Source organism: Lutra lutra, chromosome 7 (genome assembly GCF_902655055.1).
Source record: "Lutra lutra chromosome 7, mLutLut1.2, whole genome shotgun sequence".
Lineage (NCBI taxonomy): Eukaryota > Metazoa > Chordata > Mammalia > Carnivora > Mustelidae > Lutra > Lutra lutra.
In genome coordinates this window covers 19429655-19447957 of record NC_062284.1, presented here as the reverse complement: position 1 = coordinate 19447957, position 18303 = coordinate 19429655, and the positions used below count along the sequence as shown (strand labels likewise).

At 38.5% G+C, this 18303-nt stretch overlaps 1 protein-coding gene across 2 annotated transcripts in view; it reads left to right on the top strand.

Annotated features, from left to right (window-relative positions):
• TARS3 (threonyl-tRNA synthetase 3) overlaps positions 1-18303 on the top strand; it is a 59743-nt gene that overhangs the window by 20525 nt on the left and 20915 nt on the right. For both annotated transcript variants that reach the window (XM_047737805.1, XM_047737804.1), the window contains 5 exons: positions 3406-3484; positions 4153-4299; positions 5134-5232; positions 12704-12870; positions 14953-15115. In XM_047737805.1, the coding sequence (XP_047593761.1) occupies positions 3406-3484; positions 4153-4299; positions 5134-5232; positions 12704-12870; positions 14953-15115 (655 nt within the window). The remainder of the gene's footprint in view (positions 1-3405; positions 3485-4152; positions 4300-5133; positions 5233-12703; positions 12871-14952; positions 15116-18303) is intronic.

The following is an 18303-nucleotide window of genomic DNA, read 5'->3' as shown; positions in this document are numbered from 1 at the left end:
AAAAAAGGAAGAAGATCTGATGTCTATGTAATTGAAATCACAGCTATCCTAAGGGCATTTACTTTCCACAGTCAAGTGTTTATGGTTCTGGGGATTAATTGTGCTGTAAGTCAAGTCATCTCGCCTCTAAGCAAAGCTATGCACAGGGCATTTCTTGCATTATAATATGAACTCACTGTCCTTTGACATTGAAACAGGATAGATACCTGCTTGCCTTATTTTTTCCATTCTCCAATGACCTGATAAGGTTTTATTATTCATTACCTGTAATTCAAATTAATGTTAGAATATGCATTTTAAAGCTTAAAGATACACGAAGAAATAGAAAAGATATGCTGTTTTAAAATTCTGGCTTCTAATACTTGAGCCTTTTTGGTTATTTCTTTGAGCCTTACTTAGGTCAACACTGGCACTTCTTATTCTGCCAGTTTAATTTTTGGATTTTTTTTTTGGAATTTTTGCTTTTCTTTCTATAGGGTTATTTAAAGATTAGAGTATTGAAGTCTTTCGTGCTAATTAGGCATTCCTTCCATTCCTCTGAGTGTTGGTTTACTACTTCCATTTTGGGCAGAGAACAATACAGCCTGGTCATTCAAAGAAATGATATTTTCATCTTTAAAGCTTGTTTCATTTTGGTGAATAAACCAGTCCCTCTATGTATTCATTGTTATTTTTAACCTTTTAAGCAGTGAACTTTAAAAATATTTAAAATTGGTTACAGTAGTTAAGGAACAACTCACTTTCTTTATTAAATTTTCCTTAAATTAATTGATTTTTAAGGACCTCCCCTCTGACTGTTATACAGATGTATAAATACTGTGTCATTTGTATTTTAAATGTTTCTGTTCTTGGGAAAAAAGTCTGCTTATTAAGGTTTGGGGGTCCTTGTTTGTTAGAGGTACAAGTGAACTCCCAGCAACAGTATTAGGTGCCTTTTTTTGTTTGTTTGTTGTGTTTTGTTTTTGAAAGAGAGAGAGAGGGCATTTGCCGCCAGTGAGGAGGGGACAGAGGGAGAGAGAGGATTTTTTTTTTTTTTAAAGATTTTATTTATTTATTTGACAGAGAGAAATCACAGGTAAGCAGAGAGGCAGGCAGAGAGAGAGGAGGAAGCAGGCTCCCTGCTGAGCAGTAAGCCCAATGTGGGGCTCGAACCCAGGACCTGGGATCATGACCTGAGCCGAAGGCAGCGGCTTAACCCACTGAGCCACCCAGGCACCCCGAGAGAGGATCTTAAGTAGGTTCCATGCCCAGCACATGATGCCGGGCTTGATTGCTCGGCCCTGCGAGCCAAAATCAGGAGTCTGACAGTTAACTAACTGAGCTACCCAGGAGCGCCACCAAGTGGGTTTTTTTTTGTTTTTGTTTTTTTTTTTAATTTCTTTTCAGCTTAACAGTATTCATTGTTTTTGCACCACACCCAGTGCTCCATGCAATACGTGCCCTCCCTAATACCTACCACCTTGTTTTAATAGTGGTGTCATCTCTGACACCACTTTTAAACTTTGGCCTGAGAATTGCACTGTTAGTCAGTGTTCCGTTTTAGTAAACCAAAAGACAAGTAAGCATTTTGTCATAATGCCAGAGGCCCTAAAAACAAATAGGACACTCTTGAAATTTATTTATTTACTTTTAAACAGCCCTGATTTTTTTCTTTTATATATTTCCTCAAATTTTCTTTTTTTAAAATGTAAGTTAATTTAATTTTTTTTCAGTGTTCCAAAATTCACTGTTTATGCCCCACACCCAGTGCTCCATGCAATACGTGCCCTTCTTAATACCCACCACCAGACTCACCCATCCCCCGCCTCCCCCAAAACCCTCAGATTGTTTTTCAGAGTCCATAGTCTCTCATGGTTCACCTCCCCTTCCAATTTCCCCCAACTCCCTTCTCCTCACTAACTCCCCTTGTCCTCCATGCTATTTGTTATGCTCCACAAATAAGTGAAACCATATGATAATTGACTCTCTCTGCTTGACTTATTTCATTCAGCATAATCTCTTCCAGTCCCGTCCATGTTACTACAAAAGTTGGGTATTCATCCTTTCTGATGGAGGCATAATACTCCATAGTGTATATGGACCACATCTTCCTTATCCATTCGTCCGTTGAAGGGTGGTTCTTTCCACAGTTTGGCGACCGTGGCCATTGCTACTATGAACATTGGGGTACAGATGGCCCTTCTTTTCACTACATCTGTATCTTTGGGGTGAATACCCAGTAGTGCCATTCAGGGTCATAGGGAAGCTCTATTTTTAATTTCTTAAAAAATTGCCACACTGTTTTCCAAAGTGGCTGTACCAACTTGCATTCCCACCAACAGTGTAAGAAAGTTCTGATTTTTTTTAAAAGGTTTTATTTATTTATTTGAGAGAGACGGAGAGAGAGTGCACACACATGCAGGGGAGAGGAGCAGAGGGAGGGAGGGAGGGAAAAGCAGATTCCCCGCTGAGCAGGGAGCCTGATGCAGGGCTCAATCCCAGGACCCTCGGATCATGACCTGAGCGGAAGGCAGAGGCTTCATTGACTGAGCCACCCGGGCACCCCAGACCTGACTTTTAAGAACAGGTTTAGGTCCACAGCAAAATGGAGAAGGCACAGCAATTTCTCCTGTACCCCTCCCTCACACATGCACAGCCTCACCCACTCTCAACACCCCCCACAAACTGACACATTGGTTACAAGTGATGGACCTTCATATGATGGACACGTCACAGTCACAGAGAGCCCAGAGTCTGCATCATGGTTCACTCTTGTTGGGGTACCTTCTGTGGGTTTGGTGAAGTTTATTTTTAGAGTGAGGTATCAAGTTAGTGCATTTTGTATAAATTGCAGGTAATTTTGGTTTTGAAAGTTAGTATAGAGCAGGGGAATGACTTTTTGATTTTATGAAAGTGGAAGGTTTTTAAGAGCCTTGGGATATGACATTGAAAAGTGGGGTCTTTGTGTACAGTTACTTTCAGAAGATTATGTAACTTTTGAATTTTTTTTAAAAAATTGTATTTACTTATTTGAGAGATAGTGAGAGAGAGAGAGTGAAAGGGGAGAAGGTCAGAGGGAGAAGCTGACTCCCTGTGGAGCTGGGAGCCAGATGCAGGACTCCATAGCTGGACTCCGGAATCATGACCTGAGACGAAGGCAGTTGCTTAACCAACTAAGCTACCTAGGAGCCTTGTAACTTTTGAATTTGAGCAGAGAAGGGAATACTGGGATCTAAGTCTAGATAAATTGCCTCTTTATCCTAAATTAAAAATTAATTTTATTTTAAGTTGTCCCCAAATTAAAAATCGACCGAAGATGTATAAATAAGTGAGATCCTTCACTTTAAACATGAAAACACAGTTTGTAATGAATGATCCGTAAAGCTGAAACTGTTACCTGGGCATGTCTGAAATATTTCATTATAGGTGCGGTCCACTAATTGACCTCTGCAAAGGCCCCCATGTAAGACACACTGGAAAAATTAAAACCATAAAAATTTTCAAGGTAAGGATTTTTGTTTAATACAGCAAACTTAAGATGACCCGGATAATGAGGAATTTCAGTCATATCTTTTATAATCTGAGCATTGCAGTATTGTAAAATACTTCATTATTATTTTTTTACATAAACTTCTAAAAATACTATAATTTTTTACATTTTTGACAATTAGTACCTTACAAGTAGCTGTTAACTTTTTATTATCTAACCTTACTTTGCCTTTCTTTTTCGTATGGTATGTTAAGATACTGTTCTGCATATAGATAGTTAAGATATATAGACATAAGATAGTTAAGATATATAGATTTATATATGTGAAGATATTGTTTTCTCAAATCACCGTAAGTGAACAATAACACTTGACTGGATCATCACGTCCCCCTTCCTCTGCTGTTCCTCTCTTCGGTGGTGCAATTACTCTTGGCCTTGCCCGTCTTCCCCTTCTCCCACACTTCCCATTCCCACAATCCACAGCAGACTCAATAATTTTCTGATGGATTTGGGCTGGGCAGGTTTAATTAGACTCCATTTCAAAGTCTTTCCAGGGGTAATAAGAGTCATCTTTAAGTAAAGCTACCTTGATGATATCACAGAAAATTATGCACATGTTTAAAAGCAGGTTTATTTATCACCAAATGTTTGGTGTGCTTACCTAAATCCTGTTGGATGCGTAGAATTCCTCAACATATTGGGAGGGAAATCCCAAAATGGAAACACTGCAGAGGATCTACGGGATCTCATTCCCTGATAACAAGATGATGAAGACCTGGGAAAAGTTCCAAGAGGAAGCCAAGAACCGAGATCACAGGAAGATTGGAAAGGTACCTGCGTGTCCTGGTCACCAGCAGGATGGGGATTTTCTTTGTTGGCCTCTGATTAAGTTGTTCGGTGTCTCTTCTTCTCTTGTCCAGTCTTCTGTTTTTGCTAGCACTCTGAGTTGAGTTTGCTGTTGGGTTCTTGCATGCTAATCTCCCAAATGTCTTCTCACCTCTTGCCTTCCCTTGTCTTCTGTTAAATTTAGAAATTACACCCTTCTCTCATTCTTACCATGAAACAAAAATAGTGTTTTTAAAAAGTTGTATGTCCTTGATAACATACTTTGTATTTGGGGAACAGGTCAGAAAGATGAGGAGATTTGAGAGCAGGAAGACCTGGGTTTTAGTCTCCATCGGGCCATTTAGGAGCTATGTTATGTGGGGGCTTGGGTATTTGCTTCCGGGACTCCCTGTGCCCATCTCTTCCTCAGAAGCCCTTGCAGGGCTGATGCAAGGACAGATGCTGGATGGTGGTGGCAACATGGGGCAGGTGTTCAGTGGTGACAGCCATGATGATGATCCCCACCAGGTAGAGCCCACCTGCCAAGGTGATCTTTTCTGAACTTTGTGCCACGTTCTCTGCCCACGAGGTCCACGCTCCCAGGTGCCCACTCAGAAATCAGCAGTAAATAAAAGGCGAATGAAAAGCTAACTAACCATAAATACAAATTGTGATTTTATATGCGCTAGTACATAGAGGTAAGTATTGAGGGGGCTTCGGGAAGTCAGTCATTAGAAGATGGAAATTGTAACTGAGTCATTCCTAGCATGTCACATACGTATAGTGAATATTGATCAATGGCAGTGAGATTTGAGATGCATTTATTTGTTTTAATCTAGGAACAAGAACTGTTCTTTTTCCATGATTTGAGTCCTGGAAGCTGCTTTTTTCTTCCCAGAGGAGCCTTCATTTATAATACCCTTATGGGTTTCATACGAGTAAGTTAACTTTTAAAATGTTTTTCTTACCCAGCCCCATTTTACATTTTACTATTTTCTTTCATAGTAAGATGGCCAAGCATTTTCATTAACTTTAGTTTGGTAATATTAATAAGAGTTTTGAACCTAGAAGAGAAATACGGGTGAGCCTCAGAAGAAATTGAGATAAATTCTATATTCCCTGGATAAAATGCATTCTTGGGATTTCAATAAGTACACCTCCCATCCACAGAAGTTTCTAGAACATGAACAATACAGAGATAAGCATTATTAGGCTAAGCATGGAACTCCCTGTGAAGGAGAGGAAAGGAGGAAGTGTCTATCTGGTACACAATGCTAAATGATGAAGGGTTGCTTCTCAAAATATGGTCCATGGTCCCTCTCCATTGTCCATGGTGTGACTCCCAGGTGACTTGGCACCTCCATCCAGAGCCAAGAGTAAAGACAACTGTGTAAAATACCTCCATGTAATAAAGTTTATAGATTAGAAAGTCTTCAGTTTATATCATTTGAACTATAGATTCTGTTCAGAGGCGATCCATGTAGACTATTAGGATTATGTTTCCTTTTTTGCATGTGTTTTTGTCTTTCCCATAATTAATAATTATCTAAAATTTTCACTTACTCAGTTTTATATCACTAACTTAGTTAGTTCTTATCACTAATTCATCCTCAAACTTTTCCTCAAAACTGCAAAACTCCTTACAAGTGTTTTCTGATGATCCAGGTAATGTCTCAGTAATTTTCAAAATGTGGTCCTCTTGTTCTAGAATTAACTTGCTATAGGGATTCTTGCCAACTGACATTTTAGGACTTGCTTTCTTCATCAGTCTCACGACTCCCCTCACGTCTCTACTATGTTCATTCTCCTCTTTCCTCATCCTACATCTTCCTCTTCCTTCCTTATCCCTCTCATCTGGGGAAGCACTTTCTTCAGTAACTTCCTGAGAAAAGGTTAGTGGCGTGAGCTGGTTATTCTCTGTCCACCTCACCAGTCTCGTTTCTCTTCCTTCTCTTCTCGTGCCGTGTCCCTGGAGGCTAAGTTCTATGGACTCTATAACCTGGGCTACATACCTTCCAGTAGGGATTGGCCAGGGTGAAGCCATGGTATGCCAGAGGGCCTTGAAGAATCACTGAAGATTATCCGGGATTTGAGCAGGTGGTGATGGCCATCACAACTGCTATTTCGGATGGGCTGTCTTTGTGGAGAATCAGCACAGTCCCTGGCACCTTTAACTCTCGAGGTTAGGGGCTGAGTGTGTGGAGAATAATCAGAAAACCTCTATGGTGGCCTGAAAGGAATCTCTTATCTTTATAGATGCAAGACACACATGGCTGATGATTAGACCCGAGGCCTGATTGTACGGGCTGCAGAATTGTAAAGTCATTTAAATTCACAGCCCCAGTTGTCTCTTATGCTAAGGTAAGGGCACTTGTGGGAAAGTGTGGGTTCCTGAATTTTGGAGCAAGAATTTTTGGCAGACACAGATGAGGCAGAGGACTCGGAATTTCCAGATACCTTTGTCTGAAGAAATTGGCCTTTATATGCAAACAAAACAAAAATATTCAGGAACTTTAATTTTTTCTCTTCTATATGGTCTTGCCTTTTCCCATATTTAGCAATTTTTTATTATATCTAAATATTGTATATAAAAAGAACTTCAAAGGCTGTAGATAATGTCATCTCCCACGAGAGCATTTACCTCCTGCCAAGACTGAAGGCTAATTGCTTGATCCAGTTAAAGATTGAGCTGAGTTAGGGCTGGGCTTTCATTTTGATAAGACACGGTCTATCTCGTCTTCATCCATATTTCTAGGGCATGACCCTGTGGTCTCCAGACCTGACAGTCTGGTCTCTTCAGCTCTGAAAGCCTGGAGGAGAGTCAATTCTGCTCTTCAAATGTGTTCTACTGGGTAGCAAACTGTTCCAGATCTCATCCAATTACTGTGTTGGCCCAACATCTAATAATATGTCATCTGAATCAGATCTAGGTGCAGATGAGGCTCCTCAAAAGCAAAGTACAGATCACCAAGTGCAGTCCTGCTCATTGTGAGATCTGTGAGCTAAAGGGAAAAGTTATCTGTGGGCCACCCCCCCCCCGCCCACATTACAAAATAATGACAGACAAATAGGATGCAGTACATACTGCCATTCAAAAAGGGTTGGGGGAGAGTAGTAGTCACCGATCTGCAGAAATCCTGACAATGTACTCGTTCTTTCTCCCTGGTCAGAAAATGCACTTTGGTTAGGACTTTTGTCTCTGCATGGGTTCTGGTTCTGACCTTTGCATCATCCTTCCTTTACCATGAGAAATAGCCCATGTAGACCTCTGTGTAGCTTTCTCAATATTCTCAATCTGTTTCTTTTGGTAGGCATTTAGGGGTTCCAAGTCCTCATCTCATTGTGTGCTATCTCTGTCCCTTTTAGTCTACACCAGTACAATTCCTTTAAAAGCTTCATGAGATCTCTTATATACAATTATAGTCAACACTTAGGTGAAAATCACACTTGTGTCTCTTCATGAGCCAGATCATTCTCTACCTAAGCCTGCCTGTGAGGTTGGTGTGAGACAGTACACTTAAGATTTTTTTTTAAAAGATTTTATTTATTTATTTGACAGGCAGAGATCACCCATAGGCAGAGAGGCAGGCAGAGAGAAAGAGGGATGCAGGCTCCCCACTGAGCAGAGCACCCAGTGTGGGCTCTGGCGTCAGTGCAGAGTCTGCTTTGGATTCTCTCTCCCTTTGCCTCCAGCTCATATGCACTCTCTCTCTCAAAACAAATCTTAAAATAAAAAAAATTTAAAAAGTCTTACTGTCTAGGTGACAGAGTCTACCAAGCACAGTCTTAAGACTCTCAGAAGACTTAACCAGCTGTCACATGGATCATTCTGAGGTCTTCACAAGTGACACATAGCCATACCCTCAAGAGCTTTACCCTAGGCCCTGCTTTATTGGTGGTGACAAGCCTTTCTTACCTTGTGAGTCTTTTGCTGGAGAGTCTAAGGATGCAATAGTTTCATTTTTGAATCCCAACAGGTCCTGGCATTTTTGATACTCCCTCTCAAAATCGTAATAGTACCCTATTTAGTTTACGTATCTCTTATATTTTGTCATAGGCAGCCATAAGAAGTCAGTTGTCCCTTTCTTCTTTCTGCCTAGACACATCCTAGCTATAGTCCATGAATTCTTTGGGTAGTTTTTCTGTTTTTCATGACTCAGGTGATAGTGTTACCCGTTTTCTGGCACCACATAACAAGAGTCCCTTTTCTTCATCCTCCAATGTATTTTCCTCACTGTCCTTCCAAGTCCTCACAGAGAGTCTCTAGCCTTCCAGCTCCCGCCCACCATCTGGCTTCAAAGTCAAGGCTGCATATTTTAGGTTTCTGTTGTAGCAGCACCCACATCTGGTGCAAATTCTGTTCTGGTTGTCTATTAAAGCATAAAGAATGTCCTAAAGCTTAGTTGCTTAAAATGGCCTTGGCCTTTTCCTTTCCTTTCCTTTCTTTTCTTTAAAGATTTTATTTATTTATTTGACAGAGAGAGACACAGTGAGAGAGGGAACACTAGCAGGGGGAGTGGGGGAGGGAGAGGGAGGATTCCAGAGGAGCAGGGAGCCTGATGCGGGACTTAATCCCAGGACCCTAGGATCATGACCTGAGCTGAAGGCAGACACTTAACCAACTGAGCCACCCAGGTGTCCCCATTTTTTTTTTTAATTATTATCTCTAACACTTATGGTCTAAGTGTTAGGCTTATCAAGGTGGTTCTACATTGAGTTCCTTGTATGACTGCATTCAGGTGGAGGCTGATGCCAGAATTGCTGGTTGAGTTCAAGTTACATTTGTTAAAATGCATAAATATGAAGCTTACAGCATAAGAAATTTTCACACATGTGTGCATCTATACAATCACCCCTAAATCAAGACATAGAACAGTTCCATCCTTTTTTAAAAAAAATATTTTATTTACTTATTTATTTGAGAGGAAGAGAGACACAGAGAGAGCAGGGGAGGAACACATGGAGAAGGACCAGCAGACTCCCAGCTCAGTGTGGAGCCCAGCACAGGGCTTGATCCCACGATCCTGAGATCATGACCTGAACTGAAATCAAGAGTTGATTTCACCCAGGTGCCCCTAGGACAGTTCCATCCTTTCATAAAGTCCTCTTGCATCTTCCCAATCAATACCTGCCTCCCCTCCTCTCACCTGAGATGATCTTGCTGATTTCTCTTAACTGTAGATCACTTGTGTCTTGTCGTAAACTTCATACAATATTAGCTATTGTGTTTCTGGCTTCTTTTGTTCCACTTAATGTCTGAGATTCATCTAAATTTTGTGTATAATTTTCTTTCTATTGTTTGAGGCTATATAATGGGGTATTCATTTGTTCTCCTGTAGGCATACATTCACATTTACGTTGTTTCCACTTTGGAGCTATTGTACACGAAGCTGTTACCAATGTTTTTGTACCTGTCTTTTGGTGGGCACAGGTACTCACTTCTCCTGGGCATATACCAGGAGTGGAATTTCTAGGTCATAGGATGGTAATGACTAATTTAAGAAAATATTGAATAGTTTTTAGTGGTTGACCCATATACTGTTCCTTCCAGAAATGTATGAGCGTTCCAGTTACTCTACATGCTCCTCAACACTTGATATTTATCAGTTTGTCGTTTGGGGAGGTACCATGGCATTATTCTGCATTTCCCTGATGAGTAATGATATGACAGCCTTTCCATATGTTTGTTGGTCATTTGGATATCCTCTTTCGTGAAGTTCCTGTTTAAGTCCTTTCCCCATCCTAAAAAACTGAGTTGTCCTTTTATTATTGATTTTTAGGGGCTCTTTCTTTATTCTGATATGCGTCATTTGCTGAATGTGTATATTGTGAGTGTGTTTTTTCAAGCTGTGGCTTATTGATTCACTTTCTTAATGATGTCTTTTAGCCAACAGTTCTCATGTTTAACAAAGTCTGGTATATTATTCTTTTCTTTTCTGGTTAGGGCTTTTCATGCCCTCTTTAAGGAATCTTTGCCGATTTCAGAGTCATGAAAACAGTATTCTTTTTTCTATTCTAGAAGCTTGATTGTATTTGTTTTCAGAGTCAAGGCTATGGTCTAGCTTGAATTCATTTTTAGGTCTTGGGGAAGAGGGGTCAAGGTTGATTTTTATTCACAGGTTTATCCAGTGGCTTCAGTACCATTTACTACTGCAGTAGAATCTTTTGTCCTAAGCCATTATATATTTCTGGATATTCACTCTGTTCTTTTGGTCCCTTTGTTGTCCGTCCTTGCATTAACACCACATTGCTTTGATTACCATAACTTACTGTAAGTATATATTGTCTTAATATCAGTAGTTTAATTAAATTTTTATTCAGGATCATTTGGCTATTCTAGATTCTTTGTGCTTCCATATGAATTTTATATCATCCTTTTCATTTCCTAAAGAAAATAACTGCTGGGATTTTGATTGGAATTATATTCATTCTATAGATTAATTTGCAGATAATTGACACCTTGACCACATTGAATTTTCCAATCTCTGGACATAGAAATTTTGTCAGTTCATTTAGTTCTTTCTTTTCCCTCTGCAGTTTATAACTTCTATTTTAGAGGTCTTGCACATCTTTCATCAGTTTATCCCTAGACAATCTTTTGAGTGGAAATATCTGTGTGGCTCAGTCAGCTAAGCATCCAACTCTTGATTTTGGCTCAGGTCATGATCTGAGGGTTGTAGAGACTGAACCCCACATCGGGCTCTGCACTGGGTGTGGAACCTGCTTAAGGTTCTCTCTCTCCCTCTCCCCTTACCCCTGCTTGTTCTCTCTCTCTCTCTCTTTCAAAAAAAAAAAAAAAAGAAAGAAAGAAAGAAAGAAATGAAAGTTAAAGCTGCAGTAAGCTCCATGTCCACTAGACTATCCCCCACCACACCCCGTGGCAAAACAACAACCACAACAACAACAACAAACCTGAAAATACCAGAGATTGGCAAGAATGTGGAGAAATTCTAACTCGCATTGGTGGAAATAGCAAAACGGTACTGCTGCTTTGTAAAACAGTTTGGCAGTTTCTTATACAATTAAACATATGCTTACCATGTGACCTATCAATTCCACTCCTAGTTATTTACTTAAGAAAAACAAAAACATGCACATACAGAGACTTGTATCTGAATGTCCACAGAAACCTTATTTATAGTAGCAAAACTGCAGAAAATAAGCTGTAAGCATAATGACATTTCTCGTCATAGGGCATACTTTAAAATCATTCCCAAACACATAAATTGTAAACATGATTAGCAATATTATCCAGAGTGGGTTAAAAGTCCATTGATTAGCTACTGAGCCTAGCTTTAAAATAGTCTCTAGTCAAAACAAAAAAGCAAACACAAAAAAATTCTTCAATTTTTAGGACCTGGTTTAATCTGAACATATAGAGGCATCTGACATAGTCACGGAATAATTGCTGTCCTTTGTAATGATCTATTATTTTGTTAAGACTTTCTAATTTAGTAAAAATGAAAGATAGGTAAAGCAGCTTACTGAATGGCTGAGACCCAGCTATCCACAACCGGACTGAAAAGTTACTCTGCTGAAGAGTAACAATGGAGTCCTTTTAATTGATATGAAACAAGTGTTGTTTGTTATTTTAAAATATTATGTTTTATACTTTTTTAACTATAAGAAAAAATTTTTCTACTTCATTAAAATATGCTGGCCTAGATCTGTGCCAGACATCCCTTAAGTGATTGACAAATGGTGAGAACCTAAGAAATCAGCAATAGAGATCATCTGATTGATATCTTGAAGAAAAAAAAGTTTACATAAACTAAGAACTTTGGTTGAAAGACTCTCTTTTCCTGTCCTGAGTGATTGAGCTGGGGATGCTGTTGATAGGTAGGGAGGAAGAGAAGACAGCTTATGACTTTATGGATACCAACCACTTAGTGTGTTATAAATTACAATTCTCAGCTTCATTTCTGTTTAAGACTAAATAGATCAAAACTAAATTTGCGTGCAACATAGCATTCACGCTTATCAAGTTATAAAGTGATTCTGCCTCTTAAGTAATAGAAAAATACCTGCTGTTTATCTAGAATGTATAAGGATTTTGGAATTTGTAGTTATAGAAAGTTTATATATACATAATAATATGTAATAACATACATAATATATATGACATATATATAATTTCAATTACTAATTTTCAAAGAATTAACAGATTATATATACTATATATTATTATATAGTATAAAATAAAGATACTTAATGTGAAAATGAGACTGAGAGTACATTAATCTTTCTTTCATGATCCAGAAAGCTGCACACCTAAAACTGAGGGCACATTAACTACAAATTAACATAAAATGTAATCCCAAATTAAGAAATATTCACTCCTAGTGTTACTTTGCATGGACTTGTGACCTGTCATGCCACATTTTAGCATTAAATATGTTTATCTTAAAGGAGGAATACCACCGACGTAACTTCACAGAAGTGCTCTCTCCCAACATGTACAACAGCAAACTATGGGAGACCTCAGGTCACTGGCAGCATTATAGCGAGAACATGTTTACCTTTGATATTGAAAAGGATACGTTTGCCCTAAAGCCCATGAACTGTCCAGGGCACTGGTGAGTATGAAAAGTGAAGCAGATCTTTGTTGCATAAGAGCACATAGCACACCTCATCACAGCTCTTAATAATACTAGTTTGCTTTTTTGGAGTTAACGGATTCCTTTAATCTGAGGAGTGGTGGATACCAGTCATCTTTACAAAGTTCTTTCACTCTGGGGAATGCATTTACTCTTTAAGATGTGTTTGATCTTGGGCAGGTGTGGAATGTTAGCTGGAAACCATTTAGTTTTTGTGCCTCTTAGAGATGGAATTATATATCAATTTTATTAAAATTATTATATTTGGTTTTACAAGAGTAATACACTTCAAATATACCTATTTGCAGAACATTTAGTTCTTATATACTGAAAAGACTGGTGAAGTCAAAATCAGTGGGTTACTGGATTTCACTGATTCTAAGATACCTTCCCACCCACTCTCTGACATTTCAACATCCCTGAAATTAGAATGCATCATGTAATTGGGGCATCTTAGCTTTATGTCATATCTTCATGGTTATTTTCCTTTCTAGTGGTACATAATAGAGTGATATATCTTATAGTCTTGTCTCAGATTTTTTGAAACAATGTAGTTATCATAAAGCTGGTGTGCAAATTCAACCCTTTAAGACAAGCGTACTTCACAATAGGATGTGAACAGACATGAGTCTCTGCAAAAAATATCCCAACTGTTGTAATTTTGTATCATCAGCATACATAGTTTCAAGTAAATTGGCCTTATAAGGTAAGTATAAAACCTCAAAACAAACTGAACAAAATTCTTTGCCCTATTCAGCAAAGACAAAAAGAAGTTCAACTTTATGATGACTGCATGTAAAAAATATATATTTACCTTTAATTTTATGAAAATGGGTGTATAAACATTCATTTGCTCTCTTTTTAAACAGAAGTTGGAACCTAACCTAGAGTCTTGCATTCTCTGTGTTAACTTTTTAACTCAATTTCCTATTGGTTAATATTTGAAGTTATAGCCTGTGATTTCAGCTATAATTATAAATAAGTCTAAATGAAAGTAGGGAATGAAATTTTGATTTTCGTACCTTGGAATAAGGAAGTAGGATCGCAGTGGATTCGTGGTGATGGGATGAAAGCCAGGAGTGGTTTTTTTAGTCTTTTTTTTTTTTTTTCCCCCCCAGAAGGGCAGTCTTTTATTCAATAGGGAACAATTCTTGAGTGCTTATGGTGCTTGGTGCTAGAAATGCCAAGGAAATTAAGACACAGTCCATTTCTTCAGGGAGCTCATGAGCAGAGTGGGACAGAAACAGATAGGTAGACAATCAGTTATGAAAAATGTAAGTTCAGTGTCAAATTAGTGGCATGTTTGAGGTGATCTCAGAGTCTGAGGAGAGACTACCAGGCCCCATTTAGGGAAGTATCCAGGAGGGCTCCACTTAAGAAATAGCCTTTGTGGGGCACCTGGGTGGCTCAGTCGTTAAGCGTCTGCCTTGGCTCAGGTCATGATCCCAGGGTCCTGAGATCAAGCCCCGAATCAGGCTCCCCTGCTTGTCGGGAGGCCCGCTTCTCTCTCTCCCACTCCCCCTACTTGTGTTTTCTCTCTTGCTGTCTCTCTCTCTCTCTGTCAAATAAATAAATAAAATATTTAAAAAGGAAAAAAGTAGCCTTTGAAATGAATTGTACACAGTAAATGGAAATTCATTGGGTGGATAAGAATAGGGAACAGAATTTCTGAAAGAGATAATAGACAGGGTTCTTTCTCAGAGTGCTGCAGTGGTGTAAGTTCAATAATTCCTAGAAGATTTTTTTTTTTTTTTTTTTGAGAAAGAGGGAAAGTGAACACAGGGAGGAACAGCAGGAAAGGGAGAGAGATCTTAAGCCCCAACGTTGGGGCTCAGTCTTACAACCCTGAGATTATGACCCAAGCCGAAATCAAGAGTCGGATGCTTAACCAATTGAAGCACCAAGGTACCCCTGAGGAATTTTTTTTTTTAAACTGGTGATCTAAGAACCAGAATAAGGTCTTTACAAATCTTGAGGCTTAACTGTAATTGTTAATATTTAGATAATTACTTAATCTTTTCTGTGCTGAGTAAAAGCTGTGTGTTGTTGCATCTTTTCTAGTCTAATGTTTGCTCATCGTCCACGATCATGGAGGGAAATGCCTATCAGATTCGCTGATTTTGGAGTTCTTCATAGGAATGAATTGTCAGGAACTTTAAGTGGCTTGACTCGAGTTCGGCGCTTCCAACAGGATGATGCCCACATCTTCTGCACAGTAGAGCAGGTAAACAGTAATACAGGGTGAAGCATGGTCGACATAAATTCAGTGTGTTGCACTGGATACATCTCTTAGTTTCAGAGTCGCTCTAAAGTAAGATGTCTGTTTTCATCTCTGAGGTCTCCTTCAGCTCTGACATTTTTGATCTTCTAATTTGGTAATAGATCAGTAATTTCTTATGATTTTATTACCTTTTCCTATCAAATTTCTTCCATTTTATTAACTTAAATACATTTATTGGAATATTTTAAGATATCTGGTAGAATTTTGTTTTTTCTGTTTGTTTTTCAGGTTTTCATGTCAGTTTAAATAAAAATTGCCATGAAAAGAGTCACCTATCAAATTTGATTTGATAGCTAATTGACCTAATTGACCTAATTGACATTCATAGAACACTTCAACCAATAACAGCAGATTATACATTCTTTGAAAATGTACACAGAACATTTACCAAAATAGGCCATATTCTGGAACTAAAGGAATTATCAATAAATTTAAAGAGATTCAATTCATACAAAATAACATTCTCTGGCTGTAGTGGAATTAAAGTCGAAATCAGTAACAGCTATCTGGAAAACTCCTAAATATTTGGAAAGTAAATAACACACTTCTAAATAATCCATGGATCAAAAAAGAAATCAAAGGGGGAAATTAGCAAATATAATATATCAAAAGAAATGAAAGGAAATACAATATATCAAAATTTATGGGACAGCATTAAAATAGTACTTCAAGGGACATTTGTAGCACTAAATGCCTGTATCAGAAAAGAATAACGGTTTCAAATAAGTAACCTCAGCTTCCACTTTAATAGACTAGAAAAAAAAATACTAAATTATATCAGAAGTAAGCATAAGAAATAAAATAACAGCAGAAATCAATGAAATAGAAGAAAAGAAAAACAATACAAACTTCCAGTAAAAACCAAAGTCTAGGGACGCCTGGGTGGCTCAGTTGGTTAAGCAGCTGCCTTCGGCTCAGGTCATGATCCCAGCGTCCTGGGATCGAGTCCCACATCGGGCTCCTTGCTTGGCGGGGAGCCTGCTTCTCCCTCTGCCTCTGCCTGCCATTCTGTCTGCCTGTGCTCGCTCGCTCTCCTCTCTCTCTGACAAATAAATAAAATCTTAAAAAAACCAAAAACAAAACAAACAAACAAAAAAAACCAAAGTCTAGTTCTCTGAGAAGATCAACAAAGTATAAACTTTTAGTCAGACTGATCAGGATAAAAAGAGAAGATACAAATTAAAAATACTAGAAATGAGAGATATGACATTACTTCTGATTCTATAAATAGTAAAAGAATAGTAAGACAATATTATGAACAATTTTATGCCAGTAAATTTGGCAACTTAGATAAAATGGACAAATTCTTTGAAAGACATACTACAGACTCACTCAAGAAGTAATAGATAATCTGAGTACTCTTTGTTTATTAAAGAAATTGAATTGGTAGTGAATGGTCTTTGCACAGAGAAATCGCCAAGCCATTACAGAATCCCTGGTGAATTCTACCAAGCACTGAAAGAAAAAGTAATATCAATTCTTCATATCCTTGCCAGGCATTAACAGAGACCTCCCACACACTTCATAGTGTCAGTGGAGAAACCATGTGGGCCTAGACTTCCACCCTCTTCTGGCAGTAACAAGGTGCCTCTCCTAGTCCCTGTTTGAGCGCTGTTGGAGGAGGCCTAGTGAAGAGATAGGACTTTTACTACCACCCCATAGCAATGAGGCCATGCATTCAATGTGGTCAATAATGGCCATGTGAGGAGCAGTAACAAGATACTCCTACCTCACCCTGCCAAAGTGTTATCAGAGGAAACCTAGTGGGGAGCCATAAATCCCACTGTCACCATCAGTAATGAGGAGCTCCTACTTTCATAGGTCCCCAGTGGAAAACCTAGACCCTCTATTCCTACTTTGCAGTAACCAGGAAGTACTTCACCCTCCCTGGTGGAGCAGAATCTATGGAAGCCAGCTACAGAGGTTTAAATAAAACTAAAGGTCTTATAACATTTTACCCAAATTTTAAAATTTTATAAGTCAAAAGTCATTCATGCCAAGAATTAGGAAAATCTCAACTTAATGAGAAAGGACAATCTACACTAATGTGGAGATGACAAGGATATTAGCATTATCTGACTAAAATTTTAAAGAAGCCATCATAAGAATGTCTTACAAGCAAGTACAAGCAAGTACAAATACATTTGGGAAAAAATGGAAACATAGCCTCAAGAAAGAAATAGAAAATCTCAGGAAATAAATAAAAGAGGGGTGCTTGGGTGGCGGCTCAGTTAGTTAAGTGACCAACTCTTGGTTTTGGCTCAGGTCATGATCTCAGGATCCTGGGATTGAGCCCCACATTGGGTTCCATGCAGGGTGTGGAGCCTGCTTGAGGATTCCCTCCCTTTACCCCTTCCCCTGCTCTCTTTCTCTTTCTCAGATAAATACATCTTTTTAAAAAAGAAGGTATAAAGAAGAGCTGAATGAAAATCTTTGAACTGAAAAATATAACAACTGAAATAAAACAGTGGGTGGATTCATGAGTAGGAAGAAGGGGACAAAGAAAAGAATCCATGAACTTGAAGGCAACCATAGAAATGACCCAGTCTGAACAACAAAGAGAAAAGAGACTGGAAGAAAAGTGAACACAACTTCAGAGATCCGGGGGACTAAAAATGTCTAATATTTATGTCAACAAAGTTCTGGAAGAAGAGGGGAATAAGGGTAAAAGTGAAAAGTACTCAAAGACATATGGCTGAAAACTTGCCAAATTTGGCAAAAGACATAAGTCTACAGATTCAAGAAGCTGAGAAAACTCTAAAACAGATAAGCCCAAAGAAATCCATATCAAGATAAAGCATAACCAAACTCCTGAAAACTAATGACAAAATTTCTGAAAGCAGTGAGAAGAAATTGACGTTATCTTTAAGAAAAGTTTTTGTTTGTTTTGTTTTGTTTTTGCACAAGAGCAGATTTCTCACCAAAAGCCACAGATGTCAGAAGGAAGTGAACAACACTTTTCAAATGCTGAAAGAGCTATCAATCCAGAATTCTATATACAGAAAAAATATCCTTCAGGAATGAAAGGGAAATCAAGACATCAAGCCTACCTTAAAATAATGGCTATTGGAAGTTCTCTAAACAGAAAGGAAGTGATTAAAAAAGGAGTCTTGGAACATCAAGAAGGAAGA